The sequence below is a fragment of the Xiphophorus maculatus genome, chromosome 6 (assembly GCF_002775205.1).
Source record: "Xiphophorus maculatus strain JP 163 A chromosome 6, X_maculatus-5.0-male, whole genome shotgun sequence".
Lineage (NCBI taxonomy): Eukaryota > Metazoa > Chordata > Actinopteri > Cyprinodontiformes > Poeciliidae > Xiphophorus > Xiphophorus maculatus.
Window position 1 is genome coordinate 24,152,818 of NC_036448.1, and position 20,487 is coordinate 24,173,304.

At 37.6% G+C, this 20,487-nt stretch overlaps 2 protein-coding genes across 5 annotated transcripts; one reads left to right on the top strand and one right to left on the bottom strand.

The window, feature by feature from the left end:
* Positions 1-925: 925 nt before the first annotated feature.
* LOC106700269 (T-lymphocyte surface antigen Ly-9-like) lies at positions 926-10,994 on the top strand. 3 transcript variants are annotated; one of them, XM_023335562.1, is made up of 5 exons: positions 926-1,145; positions 2,849-3,564; positions 6,655-6,963; positions 8,602-8,880; positions 9,641-10,994. In XM_023335562.1, the coding sequence occupies exons 2-5, from the start codon at positions 3,483-3,485 to the stop codon at positions 9,766-9,768; spliced, it is 798 nt and encodes a 265-aa protein (XP_023191330.1). In that variant the 5' UTR covers positions 926-1,145; positions 2,849-3,482; the 3' UTR covers positions 9,769-10,994. The 3 variants fall into 3 exon arrangements, with proteins under 3 accessions (XP_023191330.1, XP_023191331.1, XP_014330904.1); XM_023335563.1 differs by lacking the exon at positions 6,655-6,963; XM_014475418.2 differs by lacking the exons at positions 926-1,145; positions 2,849-3,564 and adding an exon at positions 4,422-6,383.
* An 86-nt stretch (positions 10,995-11,080) lies between these two features.
* Positions 11,081-18,900, bottom strand: LOC111608943. Of its 2 annotated transcripts, none has more exons than XM_023335568.1 (6): positions 18,878-18,900; positions 15,197-15,282; positions 13,954-14,247; positions 13,553-13,816; positions 13,158-13,240; positions 11,081-12,416 (listed from the first exon to the last, which is right to left on the bottom strand). In XM_023335568.1, exons 1-6 carry the CDS (start codon positions 18,889-18,891, stop codon positions 12,369-12,371), a joined length of 789 nt encoding a protein of 262 aa, XP_023191336.1. In that variant the 5' UTR covers positions 18,892-18,900; the 3' UTR covers positions 11,081-12,368. The 2 variants fall into 2 exon arrangements, with proteins under 2 accessions (XP_023191336.1, XP_023191337.1); XM_023335569.1 differs by lacking the exon at positions 18,878-18,900 and adding an exon at positions 15,777-15,861.
* Between the last annotated feature and the right edge of the window lie 1,587 nt (positions 18,901-20,487).

Below are 20,487 nucleotides of genomic sequence, written 5' to 3' on the forward strand. Positions count from 1 at the left end.
CAAACATACAGCATTGATCCAATTGCATCTCTCCAAGAACCGGATGATTGTTTGATGGTTGATCCACCGTCAATCGTTGACCTTAACTTTAACTTCAACCTTTTTGACCATAATTCAGCGTTGAATTAACATCGCTTGCTATCTGGGAAGTCCGACCAAACACTCACATTGAAATAATAATAATAATACATTTTATTTATAAAGCACTTTTCATGACATTCAAAGATCCTGATGCATAAATAAGGATTAGAAACAACAATAAGCAATCAGACAAATATTAGATATTAAAAGCAATGCTTTCTGTTATTAATTCTAACTGTTTCCTAAAACTGTACAATTCTTCTGACATTTAAATTTCCTCATGGAAAGAAGTGAGGAATGCTGGGTATTCAGTGAAGTCTTTCCGCTTTGTACCAACAGGCAAATTGGAACGACTGAATGACTAAAGAGAAGAGGCATCACCTCTCTGCAGACGTCTTACAAAATCACTGTTATTGTCACTGTTATGTGGTTTTAGGTCTCACTTTAATTTCTTGTCCATTTACAACAGAACATTTTCTAAACTGGCTCAGAGCAGACAACACTTTTCCTGAAAGAGAGATAAAATGTGAAGTAAGATGCCAGACATTTTTAAAATCTTTAACTTCACTGCTTGTTTGATCTAAACTTAAAGTGAACATTTGCTTTTAAATCCTTCCTCTACACATTTAAATCAATCTGCCCTGATCCATATAAAGTACAACTGCAATGCTTTGGTCTGAATTCCTTGTTTTTGTAATTCCAGAAGAAGTGACGGCATAGTTACCTTGAAAAAGTAACTTAGTTAATAAATATTAATTCATAATAGTTAGAATGAGCTTAAAAACAATGTAAATACAGTAAAAAGTTGTTGAAAAGTTATAATATTTCATGTATTAATGTTTGTGTCGTTTTGTTCAAGGAAATTGCGATCTGTGAATCAGCAATCGGCTAGTAAGCCTCTTCTGGCATCGATTGGTAAAGCCTCCATCCTCCACTGAGGGATTTTCGCGCCTTTTTTATTTGCACTTCCTGTTCTTGCCATGCTGATCACAAAGAGACAGCGAGGGATCCTGGAGAATTAGGAGGGAAATTTTAAAATAATCGCCACTGGGAAACAGAATGAGGTATAAAACCTAAGCATATTCATACTATAAATATGCATAAGTATGTTTTGTAATAAAAAATGTTTTTTTTATTCAATGATTGGTTTATTTGTTCATATTTAAAGTTTTGCTGAACACTTTTGTTAACATTAATCTGTTTTATTTTATTTAAAAGAAATGTAATACATTTTGTTTTATATTTGTGTTAAAGGCTCTCAGTGAACATTTTGTAAATGTATGGGTTAAACTTGACTACAATCCTTCACTTTTCTCCTTTTTAGCTATTTTCACGGTGTCTGCTGCAAGCAAAGGCGAGATAAAACTGTAACCTTTGGGAATAACCAGCGTCTGCAGATACAAGAGAAAAGTAAAAATATATTTATGTAGGACAGAGAAAGATGCAGTAGTAACCTGACTCAGGCTAATGGCTACCTATCGTTATGAAACCGAATATGTCCTTGTCTACACTACAGTACCTTTTAACTTTTAGTTTTATCACTAACCTAGTTTTCTGAAACGGTCTACAGTCACATAGATAGAACTTTAACACATAGAAATTTATTACATAGATAGAACTTTAATACAACAGTTGTGTGCTTAAATATTAAATCAGTTTTTATCTACTGCGAAATTATATTAAAGTGAAAAGATGTCAAGTTTGAATATTTTACCAGTTTTTTAAAGTAGTTTTATAAATGAGTAGTTTTATCTCCTTTGAGGACATCCATGAAATGAAAATAAGTTTGAAACAATTTTCTTACGCGTTTATTTAAGTGAAATGGCAAAAATCATTGCTAAAGCAAAGCAGGGCTCTGTTAGATAGAATAACAGCGCTATCTACTGGACTAATAAAGAAATGACCAAATCCAATCCAGCTTTATTTATGAAGCACTTTAATTTACCAAAGGGACTAAAGTGCTGTACAGAACAAACAAAAAACATGTAAAACGCAGTTAAATACTTATACTAATGTCTTTGGACAGGAAGTTAAGTATTACCTTGTTTAATATTTAATGTTTTCATCTTTTTTAGAATATATTTATAACCTCATTGGTCAATTTTGGGGGGCTGCACAGTGGTGTAGTTGGTAGAGCTGTTGCCTTGAAGCAAGAAGGTCCTGGGTTTGATTCTCAGGGTCTTTCTGCATGGAGTTTGCATGTTCTCCCTGTGCATGCGTAGATTCTCTCCGGGTTCTCCGGCTTCCTCCCACAGTCCAAAAACATGACTGTCGGGTTAATTGGTCTCTCTAAATTCTCCCTAGGTGTGAGTGTGTTTGTTTGTCCTGTCTGTCTCTGGTTTGCCCTGTGACAGACTGGCGACCTGTCCAGGGTGACCCCGCCTCTCGCCCAGAACGTTAGCTAGAGAGGCACCAGCACCTCCCAACCCCACTAGGGTGTTAGAAAATAGATGGATGGAGTTCAGTTTTGTTGCAGCTAAAACAATATCAGTGTTCCTCTTCTCTGCCAGCATCAGAGGTGTGCGGTCTTAAACAAATTAACAATAGCTGCAATAGACATGAAACCAAAATCACACATGAAAAAGTTTGTTCCTGCAATAAGTCATTCATGTGAGATTTTGATTTCATGATTTCGTAATTGATAAGTTGTGTTTTTTCAGCTTTAGAGGACTATAGACAAAGATTTACACACATTTGTAAACGCAGCTAATGTCGTCACTAACAATGACTCATATTTAGAGTTAATCCATTTTCTTTTTATTTCCAGACGTCAAACTGTGGAGATGAAAGGTCCAGGAGTGAAACATCCCCAGATGTTCCTCCTCAACCAGTACTGGAGCGCCACCTGGGGGACAACAGGGGTTCCTGGGCCAGGAGGGATGGATGGTACTTGAAGTGGGATCTTGGTCAGATCCAGGGATCTCTTCCCAATGGGACTGGAAAACCTTAACATCAAAGATGGATCCTGATGAGATTCCTGAACTACTTCAGTTTACCTTTCAGTTCAGTTCCTTCTTCAATGCAACAGACTAAACCAGAAGCCCAGTTAGCTCAGACAGAACCTCATCTTACACTAAATGGATTCTCCATGGGGTTAAAGGTCAGGGAAATTTGCTGGCCAGTCAAGAACAGGTTCTCCATGGACACTGAACCAGATTTGGTACCTTTGGCGGTGTGGGTCGGTACCAAGTCCTGCTGGAAAATAAAACCAGCATCTTCATCCAGTTTGTCAGCAGAGGGAATCGTGAAGCGCTCTAGAATTTTCTGCATAAACTGGACTTCAGGAAACCCAGTGGACCAGAACCAGGAGACAACATGGCACCTCAAGCTTCACTCTGTACTTCAACCAACATGGATGCTGTGCTTCTCCGCTCTTCAGACCCTGACACCTTGATTACAAAATGAAATGCAGAGTTTTCTCTCCTGTGAAGAAAGGACTATGGACCAAACCTCAACAGTTCAGCTCCTTTTCACCTTCGCCAGGTAAGACGATTGATGTCTCTGGGTGGCTTAACACAGGGAATGTGAGATTTGTAGCCCTTGTCTAGCACAAAGCTCTCAGGGCTGCAGTTCTTCCTGCTGCAGATGTACACTTCTTCCTTCCACTCAATTTTCTGTCAGTATGATTGAAGGCTGAACTCTGGCATTGATCAGTTTCTCCAGCAATGACCTTTTGTGGCTCTTTGGGAGCCGTTGACTCTGTGCAGTCAGCAGTCTTCTCCATGAATGTGTTGCCTACTGAGTGAGAGACGTTTAAAGGTGTTCTGAGTTAATTAGCTGATTAGGATGTGATGCCAGAAGTTTCCATTAATTATATTTTTCTACTAAATTTTGGGTTTTTATTATCTGTAAGTCATAATCATCAAAATTATATTTCTATATAATGTGAGTTTCACTTTCTGAAATGAGTGAAACTTTTATGCAATATTCTAATTTCTTTAGATGTACTGTGTCTTGGTTCTCCACGATTCTTCAAAACAGAAGGCAGCAGCCATTAGTTTCTATTCTCCCTGAAAACCTGAGATCAGTAGAAACTGTTGGTGTGTTTAAATCTTAACTGAAAACTATATTTACTAGGGGTACACTGATTTATCTGCACCGATTTCCTTAATTTTGGGAGATCAGTGATCGGCCGATTTTTACATGTGAAGTCGATCTTATTCACCGACCTTATCTAGCTTGGCAAAGGTCTAAGAATCTACCGCTATTCTCTTTTGCTCTCCAGTGATAAAAGTTTGACTGGCAGACCGGCCCACCATGTTACCCCTCTGTTGCCAACTGAACAACTTTCTTGCTACATTGAGCAACATTTCAGACAAAAAAATTGTTATCGGTCAAAATTGGAATCGGCAGGTTAAACTTTTTAAAAGATTGGCGATCGGCCAGAAAACTGCAATCGGTGCAATATTTACTGCAGTTCTGCTGTAAAAAGCAGCAGAACTGTTGCTTGTTGTTACAAACAAAATGTATGTATGGTAATGTGATAATTTAAATGAATATTACATTTTTTATTGTATTTCTTATTTTTGTGGGAAGCACCCTGAATTTGCTTTAATTTGCCTTAACAGCTAACCTACTATTAAAATATTTAAGCCTTAAACATAATGTGTAGCTGAAACTTCAGCAAAAAACTGAAAAATAAAGTGTATCATATCTACAGTATATGAAAGATTTGTTGATGTGATTATTTATTTTAATGAAGTCATTCCAGGGTAGAAATACTGTAAAGCACTAAAGACTGTTTGGGAAATAAAGTGACATCTATTGTCATTTTAAGATAAGCATTTAAATGCAAACAAGTGCAAAGATGCACTTTCAATAACAGCTTGATCTATGTAATCACTTTTAGCCAAGCTGTATTAATCAGCATTTAAACTCAATGTTTTTATTTTTTGAGATATAAATAGAATTATTTTCAAATAAAATAGGGTCTATTTTTGGGAAGTTTTAATCTTTACAAATGGACTGGAAAGTAAATAATTCGGTTGGATAACATATTTAATGGATTTTTCCTGTGAAATGGGCTCGATGATAACTTCTTAGTAAGATACAGACGGTGATTCAATAAGATCTGAAGGTATTTTTAATTGTAAATCATTAACAACGTTTAAACCTTAATAATTCACATTCTAATCAGACATAGTCGCTTCATTTTCCTGCCTGAATGCTTCTTACTTTCTTCTTAAGCTAGCTCCTGGCCAGAGCTAGTTTCTGTGTACTGCCTACATCCCCCAGAATGCTATGCAGTTCTGGGGAGTTTGGTGCTGAAATATTATCTATTGATGTTAATCATGTGCCTATCAGATCGTTATTGACTTCTTGTCCAGGCTTACTATAAACTGTATTTGTGTAACTTATAACACCAAACGAAAATGAGAAAATGTTCTACTGTAGCAGACAGTCATTAATCAGAACAAATAACAATAATTACAATAGTTTTCACCATCAGTTGTTATACATAGATCATTACATTAGCAGTCACAGATTATTCTATTTACATTTCAAGTTACTCAAATAAACCTCCGTCCCATTTACCAACCTGGATCCCTGATCAGCTGAAGCTCAAACTGTTGATTTTTATTCTTTTTTTAACCTTTTCTGTTTATTGCTGTTAGCCTTATGGGCTAGAACTGTGTTCTGTTACCATAGCTACCTTAACAAGAAAGTTTCCAAAATAAAAGCATATGACCTTAAAGACAGTTACATTAAACTGGTAGCTTGACTCAGTTGGCCTTTCCATTAGCTAAATTTAACTACATTATAGATATTATATAATAGTTAATATACATTAAATTGTTGTTCAGTTGCTGAAATTATCCACAAAACTAGTTAAAGTTAAGATGTAAATCCAAATAAATTGTATATTAAATGTGAAAGTTATTTATAAACCATCAATGGATGACATAAAACAGGAATGTGACACATTAATAAAATTATTTTATGGTTCCTCTGCATTTTGTTTTGGTGGCTTTCTGCTTTCGTTTTAAATATGAAAAAGATTTTTCTCTCTTTGCAGCCAAAAACCTTCAACAGAGACACCAAATTCACAGGTGGACAAAGGAAAGCAGAACAATTTAAGACTATATTTTGACAAGAACAATCTGTTTGTGTGTTTAGACGTGTTCAGTCAGGACATAACTGTGGTTTTGGACAGGAAGAGCTCAAAGGTGACACTTCTCATAGTGCAGGTTGATGTTATTTCCTGCTCAAGAGTTTGTTGCCAGAAAGAGAAAGTCTTTCACTGAAGGAGTTGATGATGTTTTTGTTTCTGATGCTGGCTCTTCTGATCAATAATGAACCAGGTAGGAAATAATACAACACAATAAATACAAATTAGACTAAAAAGAAAATCATTTCTATATGATAAAAGTGTGGAAAAACCAGCTTCATTCATCTTATAGGTTTTAAGTTGTTCAACCAACACTGAGCAACCTAGAAATTTATTTTTCAGATGAAAACAATTGATAGAAATCTTGTATGGAAACCTGCCATTTTATTCACAGGATTCCTTCAAACATGTCTGATATTAAAATGAAACATACAGTCCTAATCGTATGTATTTGTGTTTTACAGGAATTGATGCTTTCACTTCAGTTTTCGTGCGAACGGGTGGCGATGTTTTTCTTAACGTCTCAGAAGCAGATGTCCCGAACGATTATCACCTCCTTTTATGGAAATTTGTCACAGATGATGTCTTGGTGTCTTTCTTTCCAAATGGAAAATTAAACGTGCGTAGGGCTTATGGTGGGAGAATAGACGTTTTGGCAAAAAAATACTCCATAAAATTAAAAAACCTCCAAAAATCTGACAGTGGACTTTATACGGCGATAGTAACAGCAGCGTCAGAAGAAGTACTGGCTCAATACAACGTCACAGTTCAAGGTAGGACGTTTTATATATAAAATGTATACTTTGAAAGAAAGAAAAATATTCCTGCCTCTAAAATGAAAACATAAACACTTGTTGGGGAGTTGTAACTATGATGTTGTAGTTTTGACAGCATTTATGGTCTTTAGTGGCAGTTCTTGCCCCGCTTCCAGGAATCAGGGGGCGGTCAACTTTCCGATAAATGTAGATACATAAAGCAATAGAAAACTTGCTCAGATGAATCGGAAGTAATATTTTCCGCCTGCGTAGAGTTGATGTAAAGCTACAGTGAGGAAAATAAGTATTTGAGCGACTTTGCAAGTTCTCCCTGTTAGAAATTATGGACAGGTCTGAAATTTCCATCTTAGGTGAATGTCCACTATGAGACATAATCTAAAAAAAAAAAATAATTCAGAAATCACAATGTGTGACTTTAATCATGTATTTGTGTGTTATTGCTGCAAATAAGTATTTGAACATCTGTGGGAATCAGTGTTAATATTTGGAACAGTAACCTTTGTTTGCAACAGAGGTCAATCGTTTCCTGTAGTTTTTCACCAGGTTTGCTCACAGAGCAGCAGAGATGTTGGCCCATTCAGATCTTCTCTACACCAATCAGGTTTCTGGGCTGTCGCTGAGAAACACAGAGTTTGAGCTCCTCCAAAGATTTTCTATCGGGTTTAGTTCTGGAGACTGGCTAGGCCACTCCAGAACCTTGATATGCTTCTTACGGAGCCACTTCTTGGTTATCCTGGTTGTGTGCTTTGGGTCATTGTCATGTTGGAAGACCCAGCCATCGCTTCACAGTAGCGACGGTGTTTTTGTGATGGCACTCATCATTCCTCATCCTCCAAACACAGAGAGTGGATTTAAGACCAAAAAGTTCTATTTTGGTCTCATCTGACCACATAACTTCCTCCCACGACTCTGGATCATCCAAGTGGTCATGGGCAAACTTACAACAGGCATAGACGTGTGCTGGTTTAAGTAGGGGAACCTCCGGTGCCATGCATGAGTTTAAGCTATGCTATCTTAGTGGATTACCCACCGTAACCTTGGAAACAGTGCCAGCTCTCTTTAGGTCATTGACCAGCTCCTCCTGGGCTGATTCCTCGCCTTTCTTGGGATCATTGATACGCCATGAGGTCACGTCTTGCATGGAGCTCCAGTCCGAGGGAGACTGACAGTCATGTTTAGCTTCTTCCATTTTCTAATAATTGCTTCAAGAGTTTATCTTTTTTCATCAAGCTGCTTGGCATTTCCCCTGTAGTCCTTTCCAGTCTTGTGGAGGTCTACAGTTTTGTCTCTGGTTTCTTTGGACCGCTCTTTGGTCTGAGCCAAAGAGTCCAAGCCACACTGGAGTCTTGAGTTGCTTATGGTGCAGATAATTGACTTTTGGTAGAAGGGGTAGACTATAGAGGACTTTTTTCTTCAAACTTCTACTTTTCATTCAAAACCTTTGTTTATGTTAACGTGTGACTTGTTCATTTTAGACTGTAAATGAATTAAATAAACATTTTGAATTGAAGATTAGAAGGAATTTGGTGAGTTTGCTTTGCTGACGTGCAAAGAAAGGACTTTATTGTCTGAGTTTCTCAGTTGTTCCAGAAATCACTGCTTTGCTCTAATTTTTCCTATCGGTTCTCTCCGTAGATCCGGTGGGTCCGGTCGATCTCACCGTCGATTCCGTGTCCAGCGACTCGTCCTCCTTCACGGCGACCTGCACCGCCGACGGCACCGACATCAGCAGCACTTTCAGATGTACCGCCAAAACCTGCCTTCAAGAGGGGAGAGAGGGATCAAAGGTCACCAAATCTGGTGCTGCCCTCCATGTCTGCCTGTCCCGTTCAGCCGTTGTCTGTAACCATAGCAACCAGGTCAGCTGGATGGAGAAAACAGCCGAGATTGATCACCTTTGTCCGAAGAATGCCGGTAAGTTTGAGATTCACAACAAGATTACTAGATGAAGTTTTTCTACCCCTTAAACCTTTTTGCATTTTGTCAAGTTATAGCAAAGTTCAGTGCATGGACTTTGACTGGACCAATTGAAGGTGAACTTCCAACCCAGTCTAAAGTTACAGATTTTCTGTTATTATTATCGTACTATATTTGACTCCATCCACCTTCTCATCAACTCTGACCAGAAGTAAAAAGTGGAAAAACTTTGCATTTGACATTAGGAGGAAAAAAGTAGATTTTTGGTCTCATCTGACCAGGAAACCGCCCATAACAGGTTGTCTATGACCTTTGTGGACTTCTTAGTTTGGCTCTTTTCTTGCAACTCTTAATAAAACGGCATATTTGTGGAGATTAAATGATAAAGATGAAATTAATACAAAGGCACATCATACTTTACAAATTAATATAAAAAAGTCGTTTCAATCCCTCTAACAATTCTGCACTACTTTGTAATCCCATTTAAATACATTCTAGTTTGTGAGAAAACATAAAAATGTTCAACCTGAGTGAAAATTTTGCAATGTGGAGAAAAAAACATTTAGATTTTCCAAGTCAAAACATAAATTATTGGAAGGAAAATCACAGCAGCTTGTAAATATAACACCATCACATGTGATTAAGGTTGTGTTCAAGCAAGAGATAAATTACCAGATTTGTAGAAATCTTGATAAAAACTTAGAGAAATAAACTAGTCACTCTGGTTCTGTAATAAATTGATGCCTCCCTGTTGCAGGTCCAGACGAACCCCATGGATTTTCCATTTGTTACGTGAAGAAAGTCGTTTTCTCGGTGGGTCTGATCGTCATGGTGTTGGTCGTCATCGCCGTCCACCTCAAGGAGAAATTCAGCAAACACAAATAACCGGTTACCTACTTATTAAAAAATATTACGTTTTCTGATATATTTTTTTCTATTAAGTTACTTAGGAATTGATATTTTATATATTGTTCCTTCATAATAACAGTTATAAGACCATTGTTATTCCTTTTCTTTTTCTGCTCATCTGATCTCACTTTTATGATTTGTTTGGTGCACGTTTATTAATTCAATTAAGTTTTTTATTTATATGGCGCTATTTCACAATAAATGTAATCTTGATGAACTGTACAAAAAAGTAATTTCAATTTATTGACGCACACATTCCAATTGATTCTAGTTATTAGTTCACCCATTTGTACGGAAGATGATTAGGGCCAAAAGAAAAAGTAAAGAAAATTTTGGACTTTTTTTTAAAAAAAAAAATTTTTTTTAAACTAAGAATCAGAATTGTTTAAATTCAAATTTAATCGTAAAAACTCAAATCTGTCAAAAGAAATTTGGGATACATTTTCAGCGTATATAAAGTTAAGGTTTAAAAATCCTATAACAAGAAATAAACGGTTATGTAATTATTTCTCATATGGTAACAACACAATTGACTTGCATCTAAGAATGTTTGGTAATTTATTTGGATTTTGACATAAATGTTTGACACAGAATCAGAATTCTGAGTTTAAAATCAGGATTCTGAGAAAATGTTGAATTTAAATTCTGAGGTTAAAAACAAAATTCTGAAAAGAAGTGAAAATTTCCTGAAAACAGTCAAACCTATTAAGGAATTTTGATATTAAAGATTTATTTACATCCTGAAACAAAGAAACAAATCTTTACTGACAGTTTCTGAGGCTTCGTTGAAGTTCGACTGTTATATGAGAAAAAGTTTGGGAGGGCTGATTATTTTTATAAAATCTGGTCGTCAAAGAGAAAAACGATTCTGGTTTAGAAACCTCATGGTCTCTTCACTGCTCTGCAAAGGATGTAGTTTTGTACCAATCATCAAGTTATGACACTTAATGTTCTCTGGAGCAGTACTCACCTTTAGAGACCTTTAGTTTTAGTCAGGAAACCACATGCAGGAACTAACATGTGGACGAGAGTTTATTTAATTCTCAATCTGCATGTAGAGGAAAATCCGTTTCTAAAACAGCAAAGCAAAAAGCATGTCGCTGCAACTTACCCATGTAGGTGGAATCCCCCTGATATCCGAGTTAATTTTAAATTTACATCCAGAGTAAATGGCTTCACTTCACCTTCTGAAGTTCAGAGCTGCTTGCAGATTACTTTTAAAAATGTGCTAAAAACAGATGATAAATTTGACAAAAGAAAGAAAAAAAAAAGAAATGACTGCTGCACCGTTGGTTACAAAATTTAATGCATATCTTGAACAGAGGTAATGGCCACTGAGCACCATTTACATTTACAGGTCAAGGTCTCTGGCCAAACAGTAGTTAAGAAAAATAGTCATTTTCAAATTGCACAGTAGGTAATACATTCACATTATCCCAAAAGGCACAACTGGCTCTGTAGATAAATATTTTTCAACAACTTTGAGCTTATGTGCAAACACTTAAAAAATGCTCATCTGTCGTCTGGTGCAGTTTGGGTTAAAAAGTGCTTGGTAAGCCTTTATGAAACTCTTACTCTGTTCCAACAGACAATTTATGAAAGAATATCAAGCATATCTGGTTCCTCTGTGTGGTCCTATGTAGGCGTTGGGCATTAAATTAACAACAGGCTCGTTCAGATCGGCTCTTCTCTCTTCACAATGTAGGACGGTTGTTTACAGTGCAAGTTATTTCCGGTAAGCTTCATAGTCGAACTGGTGTCATTTACATCACGGGGAAACATTAAAATTTAAAACCTGAACACAGAAAGCAATCGTTTCTCAGTAACGATTGTACAAAGAGAATGGCTTTAGGAAAAGGGGCTGATCTTTACCAGGCTAATTTGTTTTCTCTGTCCGGTGCAAATACTGAATGTTTATCAAACACAGTGAGAAATTATGTAAATTTTTTTATGCCTCTTTGCTAAATAATTACAAACATTGTGAAATGGCTAAAAAACGCACCATAGAAATTGCAACGTCGTTGTAAATGGAGGCAGTTCTGTACATAAACATGTGGCACTTCCAGTGACAGTTTCATAAAAACAAAAAACGCAGAAAGAATAATTCAGTCCAAGTATAGATTATTGATTAAAATGAATTCCCTTCATCTCCGTTTGTCATTCTAGGCTGCAAAGCGGACTGAATGAGGCACACTGATCAATTAAAGCAGAAATCATTATGAATAATTGATCTGACTCGTACATCATGATTTGGTCCCAAAAATTGGACTTGAATACTGAGTTTGTAAACAATTCCCATCCCTAGTCCTACTGCCATCATCAAAAATACTCCATAAGAAACAACCAATCAGAGCCAAGACGAGAGAACTAGCTCCATCAACCATGTGTTTGTATGCACCGCCTGTAACCTGAAGTTACAGGAAAACTATTTCTGGCGTTTATAAGCTTTGGTCAGGGGCCTGTGAAGCAGCACAGAGAGACGGTCCGTGTTTTTAAACAGGTGACTCTTCAGTGTTTTCCTCCATTAGGTCGTCAGACTCAGGAATGATGCAGGGGTCTCCGTTGACTTGCTGAGGTTAAAGCACCTGCGAGTTCGATTGCTCTCCAAAACATGCGAGATTCCTCTGGGGACAGAAATGTCAAAGTTAAAATCAGTCAGTTATTGATTAGCATTACTATTCTACGGTAGAATGCTTCCAGTTCTGAGAGAGAAGCAACACATTTAAACCACTTCAGTCCATGTTTTAAAATACACAAAAACTTTTTGACTAATCTTTAAATGTTTAAATTGTGAATCAAAGACTGTGGTTTCCTTTAATGAAACCGTTTGCTAACCCAGTAGATGACATTATGACTCCATGCTGGTTGGAACATAAAAACCTTAAAATAAACCTTGTTTTATGGTGATGGACTAGTTTCTATAAACACACATGAAAAACTGAAAACGCTGAACCAAACATCTCTGAGATCAGATCTGTTATAAGATGCTGTTAAATATAGATAGGTGAACAGCAAAAACAAATAACTATGTACAGTATGTATGTATGTATGTATGTATCCTTTATGTTGTCAAGAATAAAATTTACTCGTTGACATTAACAACGTCTTTTCTAAGAGTGACTTAGCCAAGACAGCAGCATAAAAGATGCAACAAATCCAAAATACAAGACCAAATACATGAAATGCAAAACCAAGAGAAATCAAATAATTACATATTAAGGCAGTAACAGGAGCAAGTGAACTGAACTCTCATTTTAACGTAGAATACAAAGTGGAACAAAGTTCACCCTAAACATCAAACCTACACAGACTGAAATTAGTTAGAATGAGGCAATATTTATGATGCATTACATAGATGGACTTACCTTCTTACAGTAGCACACACCAATGATGGCAGCTACAACTAGACCAGTGACCCCAGCAATAAGAGCAGTTTGCTTTGTGGACCCTAAAAAAGAGAAAACAAGAGAGTATAAAATAATGGATTCAATATGATTTATTTTGATTCTAGACGACGACTCTAAGAAATCAGACAAGTTTTACTGAGCTCTGATAAAAAAACTACTTATTGGATACAGTTATGCTAAATCAGAAACACATCTAAACATTTGGAGACGTCTGGAGTTTAACATCCCAGTTCTAATTTGATGTGTAAACTTCTGGTGATGAACAGGAAGCTGCTTTACTTCCTGATGTTGCTAAGCAACAACATGTTTTCCAGATGGTTTAAACCAAAACTCTCTTTACTACTCAGTCTTACCTTCAGATCTCAAACAGGGCTGGATCTCTGTCTTGTTTTGGGTCCAGTTGACCTGGTTGCTATGGTTACAGATGATTGATCCATTTGACTGGTAGAGACTGAGGGTAGCCCCAGATTTAGTGACCTTTGACCCCTCTCCTCCCACCAGACGGCAGGATTTATCATCACACTCGAAAATGCAGTTGATCTCATCGTCGTCTGTACTGCAGGTTGCTTTACAGGAGGATTCTGAAATGACCTTCAGCCCGACTGGAGACACTGGATCTGATGAGGAAGAACAGATGAGAGACATTAGAGCAAAGTGAAGTCTAACAGCGCGGTTCTACAGATTACAGGTACTTAAGTTTTCATTTCTAAGCAGTTCTTTACAATGTGGATACCTTAAATGTTGAAAAACCTACCTTGGAATCTGATGTTGAAGGGGATCACTATATCATTATGTTTATCTCCTATCACCTTTGCAGAATATAATCCACTGTCTGATGTCTGTGGGCTCAGAAACTTCAGTGTTGTTGGTCCAGAAATCCTCACTTTTCCTTTGAAACGCTGCTCCAATTTTGTTTTTCCAATCGGGTCACATGTTCCAATGGTCTTATTTAAATGATCAAGCCATAAAACCGTGCAATTTTCAGAAAGCTTTTCTACAGGGAAACTAATATCTGATTCTTTTCCAGTTGGCAGAATCTCAGTGGAACCTGTTGAAACACAACCAATTAATTTTAGGCAAAACAGAAAACACAATGTTTAAAACACCAGATTTGTTCTGTTTTTACTTTTTCAGTCAAACTTTAATGTTTCAGTTCATAACATTAATTTTATTGTCAGACAAAAAGAAGCCTGGCTGTGAAATGATAATTTGATTTAATAACAACAAAGTCCTGAAAACAAACCTGACTCGGTTTAAAATAGTAATTCTCCTTAACATAATAACTAGTTGTGTCATCTTTAGTGGCAAGAAATGCCATTAAGCATTTGCAATAATTTGGTGACGTCTGTTTTCCATCACTCTGAAGGGATTTTTGTCCTCTCTTGGTCTAATTTGGCCACATTTAAGGTTTTTTTGAGCATTAACTGCCTGTTTAATAATGTGATGCAGAATCGCAGACAAGATTGTAGGTTTATGCAACTTACAAAGGTTATATAAACCTTTGTAAGTCTTTATTCTCCTACAAAGGACAAATTCAGGTGTAACAGCAGCATCACATTTACAAAAAAGTTCTTAAGAGTTAAAAAGAATGTATAAAAACAAGATTTACTATAATAATAATAATAATAACATGCTGTACAAGACTAAGAAATCAAATCAAATTTAAGGACTCGGCCACTCAAACAACCTAATTTACTTTTAAAAATTAGAATCAAGATAATCGAGTTCAAATTCATTAAACACATTTTGGTTTAATTTTCAAAAATAGGTATAAATGAAAACCCAAAGGCTCAGGTAACAACATAATGTTCAAGGAGACACTAGTTGGAAAGAAAAGCTGTCTTTAATTTATTACTTTCGACCCATTTCTCTCCGTTCTAAGTTACTCACTGTATAAACCACACAAAAGTATCTAATTGCTGTGTAGAGACAGCTGATTTCAGAAACGGAACTATTGCCAGCTTAAAAAAACACATTATAAGTAATTCATCTGTTACCTTGGATTCGTCCAGAGAAGAACAGCAGAGCCAGAAACAGCAGCAGACTGATGCATTTCATCTTGACCCATGGAAATCTGACTCTCCTGATAGATTAAAAGACATAAATATTTGATCATTCACCTAAACAACTCACTCAGATAAATGAGTAGGTCATTTAAAATGATCTACTCATTTTACTCAGAGAATTAAGCATGGAGTCATAATGTCATCTACCGGTAGGTGGCGTCTTTTGTTGTTTTTTTTGCCAAACACGGTATGTTTAAAAGGCATACCGTCAGTTAGCTACAGAGGCTAACTGCTAACTTGACAACAGTCGGTTTTTCTATAGGTGCAAACCCTACGACCCACGATTTCTGCAATTCTTGCGAACGGATTTCTCTCCACGATTGCATAAAACGAGGAAACGGCATCTTAAGGACTCAAACTTTGTTTTGAGTTAGCCGCTTGTTCCCGCTACGGGGCATCTTCGGCATAACCTTCCTGGCACTGTAATAATCACAACGGACCAAAAACAAACATATTTATAAATAGTCTAACACAGGGCCACCGGTATTTCCCGATTTAACCAAATACTCACCGTACTTTTGTCGTCTTACTGGATCAAAACTGACCGGTACCTCCGGTGTTTTGAATGGATGTAGTTTGTCAACGTGAGGTCTGGAGACAAGCTAGAGACTCAGGTATGGCAGACCGCGTAGTACAAAATAAGTTCGTCTGTATAGTCCAGATATATATAAAAACTAATATTAACTGGACACAGCTAATATTTTTGACTATCCTGAATGGTCATTTAAGATATCTGCATTTACATTCTGACTAGTAAGATGAACATTTAAAATGATCTTCAATTGATTTTGACGGAAAACGCCTTTCAAGATATCTCAGTGTACCCTGTGTAGATCAATTACGGTAATGTTTGTTGTATCCTACAACCAACAGGAGGCCATAGAGCAAGACATCTGTTGTTAATAAACCATTGCAAAAACTGTGGTATTCTTTATTTACAAGAAACCTTTTTATGTGGATCTTAGTGAGAGGATGAATTGCGGCACAAACAACTGGATCCAGTTCTAAATGTCATCAGGAGTATTGCTGTATGTTTATAAGCTGAATCAATTAATCACACAATAAATTGAAATGAGCTTGAACATTTTCAATTTGGACAACAATTGTTTTAATGTTGTTGAAAGTATGGCATTTAAATGCAGTAGTTAATCTGAGTTTCTGTTTTTTCATAAAAGTCTTAACATGTTCTTTTGCTCGTTTTCCTGTCTAAGCTGAATGATTTATATTTACTTTAAATCCAATGTTGCTTATAAAGACTTTATAATCTGTTTTAGTTATTGTTGTTTTGTTTACTTCCTTTGGAAGTTTAAAATGTTTTCCATTTCCTGTGTTAAATGTTCATGAAAAAGCAAAGTTTTTTTTTTTTATCTTGAATGTGTACTTGCTTTTATATGTCATTATTATATCACTTGAAAATGGTGTTAAAATGACAATATTGTCGTTTATTATAGTAATTTCTGGAACTGTTTATCATCCAGCAAAATTTGTGATGGTGAAATTTGTTATGCAAGTTTGGTTTTTTTTACAAGTACTCTGAAGAATTTGAATTAATGAGTTAAACCACATTTAATTTACCTTTTTTCCCTTCCTCTGGAGACATCTTAAAGGGAATTTTGACTAGTCACATTAACAGCTCCAGTTATCTGTAATATCAATTTGACTGATTTTATTTTAAAGATGTGCCATTTACTGCGACAGACTGGCGACCTGTCCAGCGTACCCCGCCTCTCGCCCGCAACATTAGCTGGAGATGGGAACCAGCACCCAGGAATGTCTGGAGGCCCCCCGAGTGTCTGGAATGCCTCCAGACATTCAGGGGCCTCCAGACATTCAGGGGCCTCCAGACACTCAGGGGCCTCCAGACATTCAGGGGCCTCCAGACATTCAGGGGCCTCCAGACACTCAGGGGCCTCCAGACACTCAGGAGCCTCCAGACATTCAGGGGCCCCTAGAAATGGTTTAATTGTAACACAGATCATAGATCTAAACCTGTAACATCATTTATAGAGAATGACAATGTTATTACATTTTATTTAATACATTCAGCTGAGAAAAAAATGTTACATTTAGGATTTAATTAGGACGTTTACTTTGTAAAAGTTTAAAGAACCATCTTGATAGTTCGATTGTTGTGTTACCATGGCTACAATATGGTGTAATCTTTGTGTTTGAGTTGGTTTGTTCACAAATACATCACAGCAAATAACCAATAATCAGTGATTGATTTTAAACTCTGCCAATAAACCTGGTCTCCCTCTCACAGATTCACCTTATCAATATTTAAACATGTTAGTGATGCTGAGGTTCTTAGTAGGACGGGTTCTGGGGGAGGAGGGTTCTGTCTAAGGCCCCATGTTACCTTGGGCCGGCCCTGGAGGAACAGCTGCTGCAATGTGCATCTCTGGAATCTACCTGGAATCTACCTGGAATCCCCCAGTGGTTTGGAGACATTTTGATGAATTTAATTGTGGCATGTTTGGCTTTTTGCTGAGGTTCTAATTATTGCTACAATATTTTCTCTGACGTTTATTTTGTGACTCTAAATGGGCTGAATCTTCCTTTAACACTTGAGGTTCTGCAGTAACTTCTATTTACAGTCCAGAACCTCCAGCCCAGATCCCATCAGCAGCGGCTTTAACCCGCCTGGTAGAAACGTTAAGGAGAAGCAGAGCGAACAGTCAGGAGGTGGTACCAGGTGGTACCAGGTGGTACCAGGTGGTACCGGGGCTTTGAGCTGCGTTGCCTCCTCACCATGGACCCGGAGTCTGAACAACATGGAGGCTCTGAGAGTCATTATTAGACTGAGGGCAGCCAGACTAGTTTATTTTTACTAAATTATTATATTTAGCTAAATATTATTGCTGAGGGGCACAAACAGGCCTTCTGACATACAGATTAAAAAGAAATAAATAAATAAATTTTGAAAAAAAAAAAAAAAAAAACTTAAAAAGGGCACTAGGGGCATCAAGGATAAAAGGGGCAGGGGCTCATGCCCCCTCCGCCTGCCCCCTCTGGACGTGCCTGCCAGCACCCCTCCCAAACTATCCCTGCTGTTTCTACATCGTCATCCGTGTTTGATTATTCTAAATTCACGTTTGGTATGTTGGGGGTTTACTGGATTTTCTTGTGGAATCGGTTCTGTGGCGTGTTGGTCCTGCCGTGTGGCTGGACTCACGAACCGACCGAACCTGTTGGACGTTTAACGGCTCTGTGGTCACAGAGGTTTGGAAAATCGGCCCACAATCCTTAAATCGTGCCGTGAACCAGACCTAAAACTCACAAGCTTTACTCCGCTGCCCTAACGCTCTCTGACTATGGTCGCTATGGTAACGTTTACCGTTTACATATCCCTTCAAAATAAGATACAGATGCGCCACAAAAACGAACATTTTACTTTCGTGGAAATTTTAACTCATGATAACGGCTAACGGGAGCCCTGAGCTTATTTCTCTGCAACCAGACGGTCCCATCTGGGAGGGATGAGAGACAATGACACCGGAAGTGTTGCTGATGCACAGGGTGCCTGGTCTCTACAAGCAGTTTGAAGCTTCATTCCCTCATTAACATCCGGTCACCATATCATGCAGAGCTTGGACTGTGGGAATCACCTACCGGGATAAATCCATCCTCCTGTCTCTTCTCTGGGCCTTTTCCGCTCGCAAAGAAACTTTCCAAAGAATCTGATCTGTTTCTTACTCATTTTGCTGCTGGTGGGCTCAATGCTGGCGCTCAAGACGTAACCGAGAGAATCCGCTTAAAGGATTTTCAAAATAAAAGATCCTTCAAACTCTAATAATACATAAAACGGAAATATTTAATTATTTCTGGCGCGGCCCGGTACCAATTGGTACCGGGGGGTTGGGGACCACTGTATTAAGATATCTGGAATTTATGTGTGATGAAGCCGATTTTATGTTAAATTGGCCTTCCATTACTAACACTTACGCCTGTTTGTATTTCTACCCACGTTCTACCAATTCATGTCATTGACTCCATCTCCCATGAGTCTATGCGTGAATTATGGGTGCCGAACCGGAACCGGCTTTTGTGTACATGCTAGCAACGTGCTAACACCCTTTCGCCAGAGACATTAGGGTAAAAATCAGTTCAGGTGTTACGTCGATCCGCGTTTCCCCATCAGATACGGTTCCCCCTGCGTACTGTCGCCGCTCCGCTCAGGCGGCAAAATACGTGCGTGCTTGTTCAGCACTTTTATATAGAGAGCTACGGATACCCTGAAAGCTCCGTGAAACATGTTTCGAATAAGTTCTCAGACTTTTTTCACGTTTTTGCAACTGCGCACTTATCACACACACACGCAGTTTTACACTGTCGGCACAAACCTGCAGCTCAGATCTCTGACCAGCTTCTCTGCTTTTCTCGTCTTTATTGCTGTCAGCTCTTCAGAGTTCCTGTCGCTCTCCGTGATTAAACTCACAATTACGATCCACTGTACGGAGCAGCTCTCTGACAGCAGACGGCGTGTCCGTAAACAAATCAATAACTGAAAAGTAGTGATGTTACGTGATGTGCCGAGGCTTCGAGGCGTGTGTAGAGTAACGGAGGGGGCGTTTCCGTAAAGCGCGTATCGAAGCTTGCTTCGTTTAGGGGAGGAGCCCATCCCAAAATTTACTGTTAGCCCCATCATGTTGATTCTGTAAAGCGTTTGTTGTATTTCAATTAATATATCTGGTCTACTTTCTGACTGATCATTTTGCAAACTGACTAATGAAGAACTAGAATCTGAGCGAATGATAGATTTTAATGGTCTGACCTTTTCCACCCACTGAACTGCTAAAAACAAAGCAAGTATTTCTCCTGTATTCACCGATACTCCATCAATAATCCTTTTCCCTAACTTTATTTGAAACTGTGGCGCAATAAATACTATCCCTACTAGCTGTACTTTTTTAAGCATATGTGTATATTTGTATATAGTTATAATATTTAAGTATCTTGTACTATATATTTATTCATAATGTGATGTTTATCTTTGTTCTTCTTTTCTAATAATGAAAAATCAACTTCAGCATCAGGAAGTATCTAAGGTGTTACTGCAGGTAATGGAACTGTCTGACATACTGTATATCTAACTGATTTAAATGAATTTCATTAACTTTAGAGTTTATTATCCATCCAAAGCTCTTTAAATGTTTCTTTTCCTTTTCCCATCCAGGTTTAAGCTCCTCTAATGTTGGATGATCATTTCTTTGTCCCTGTAA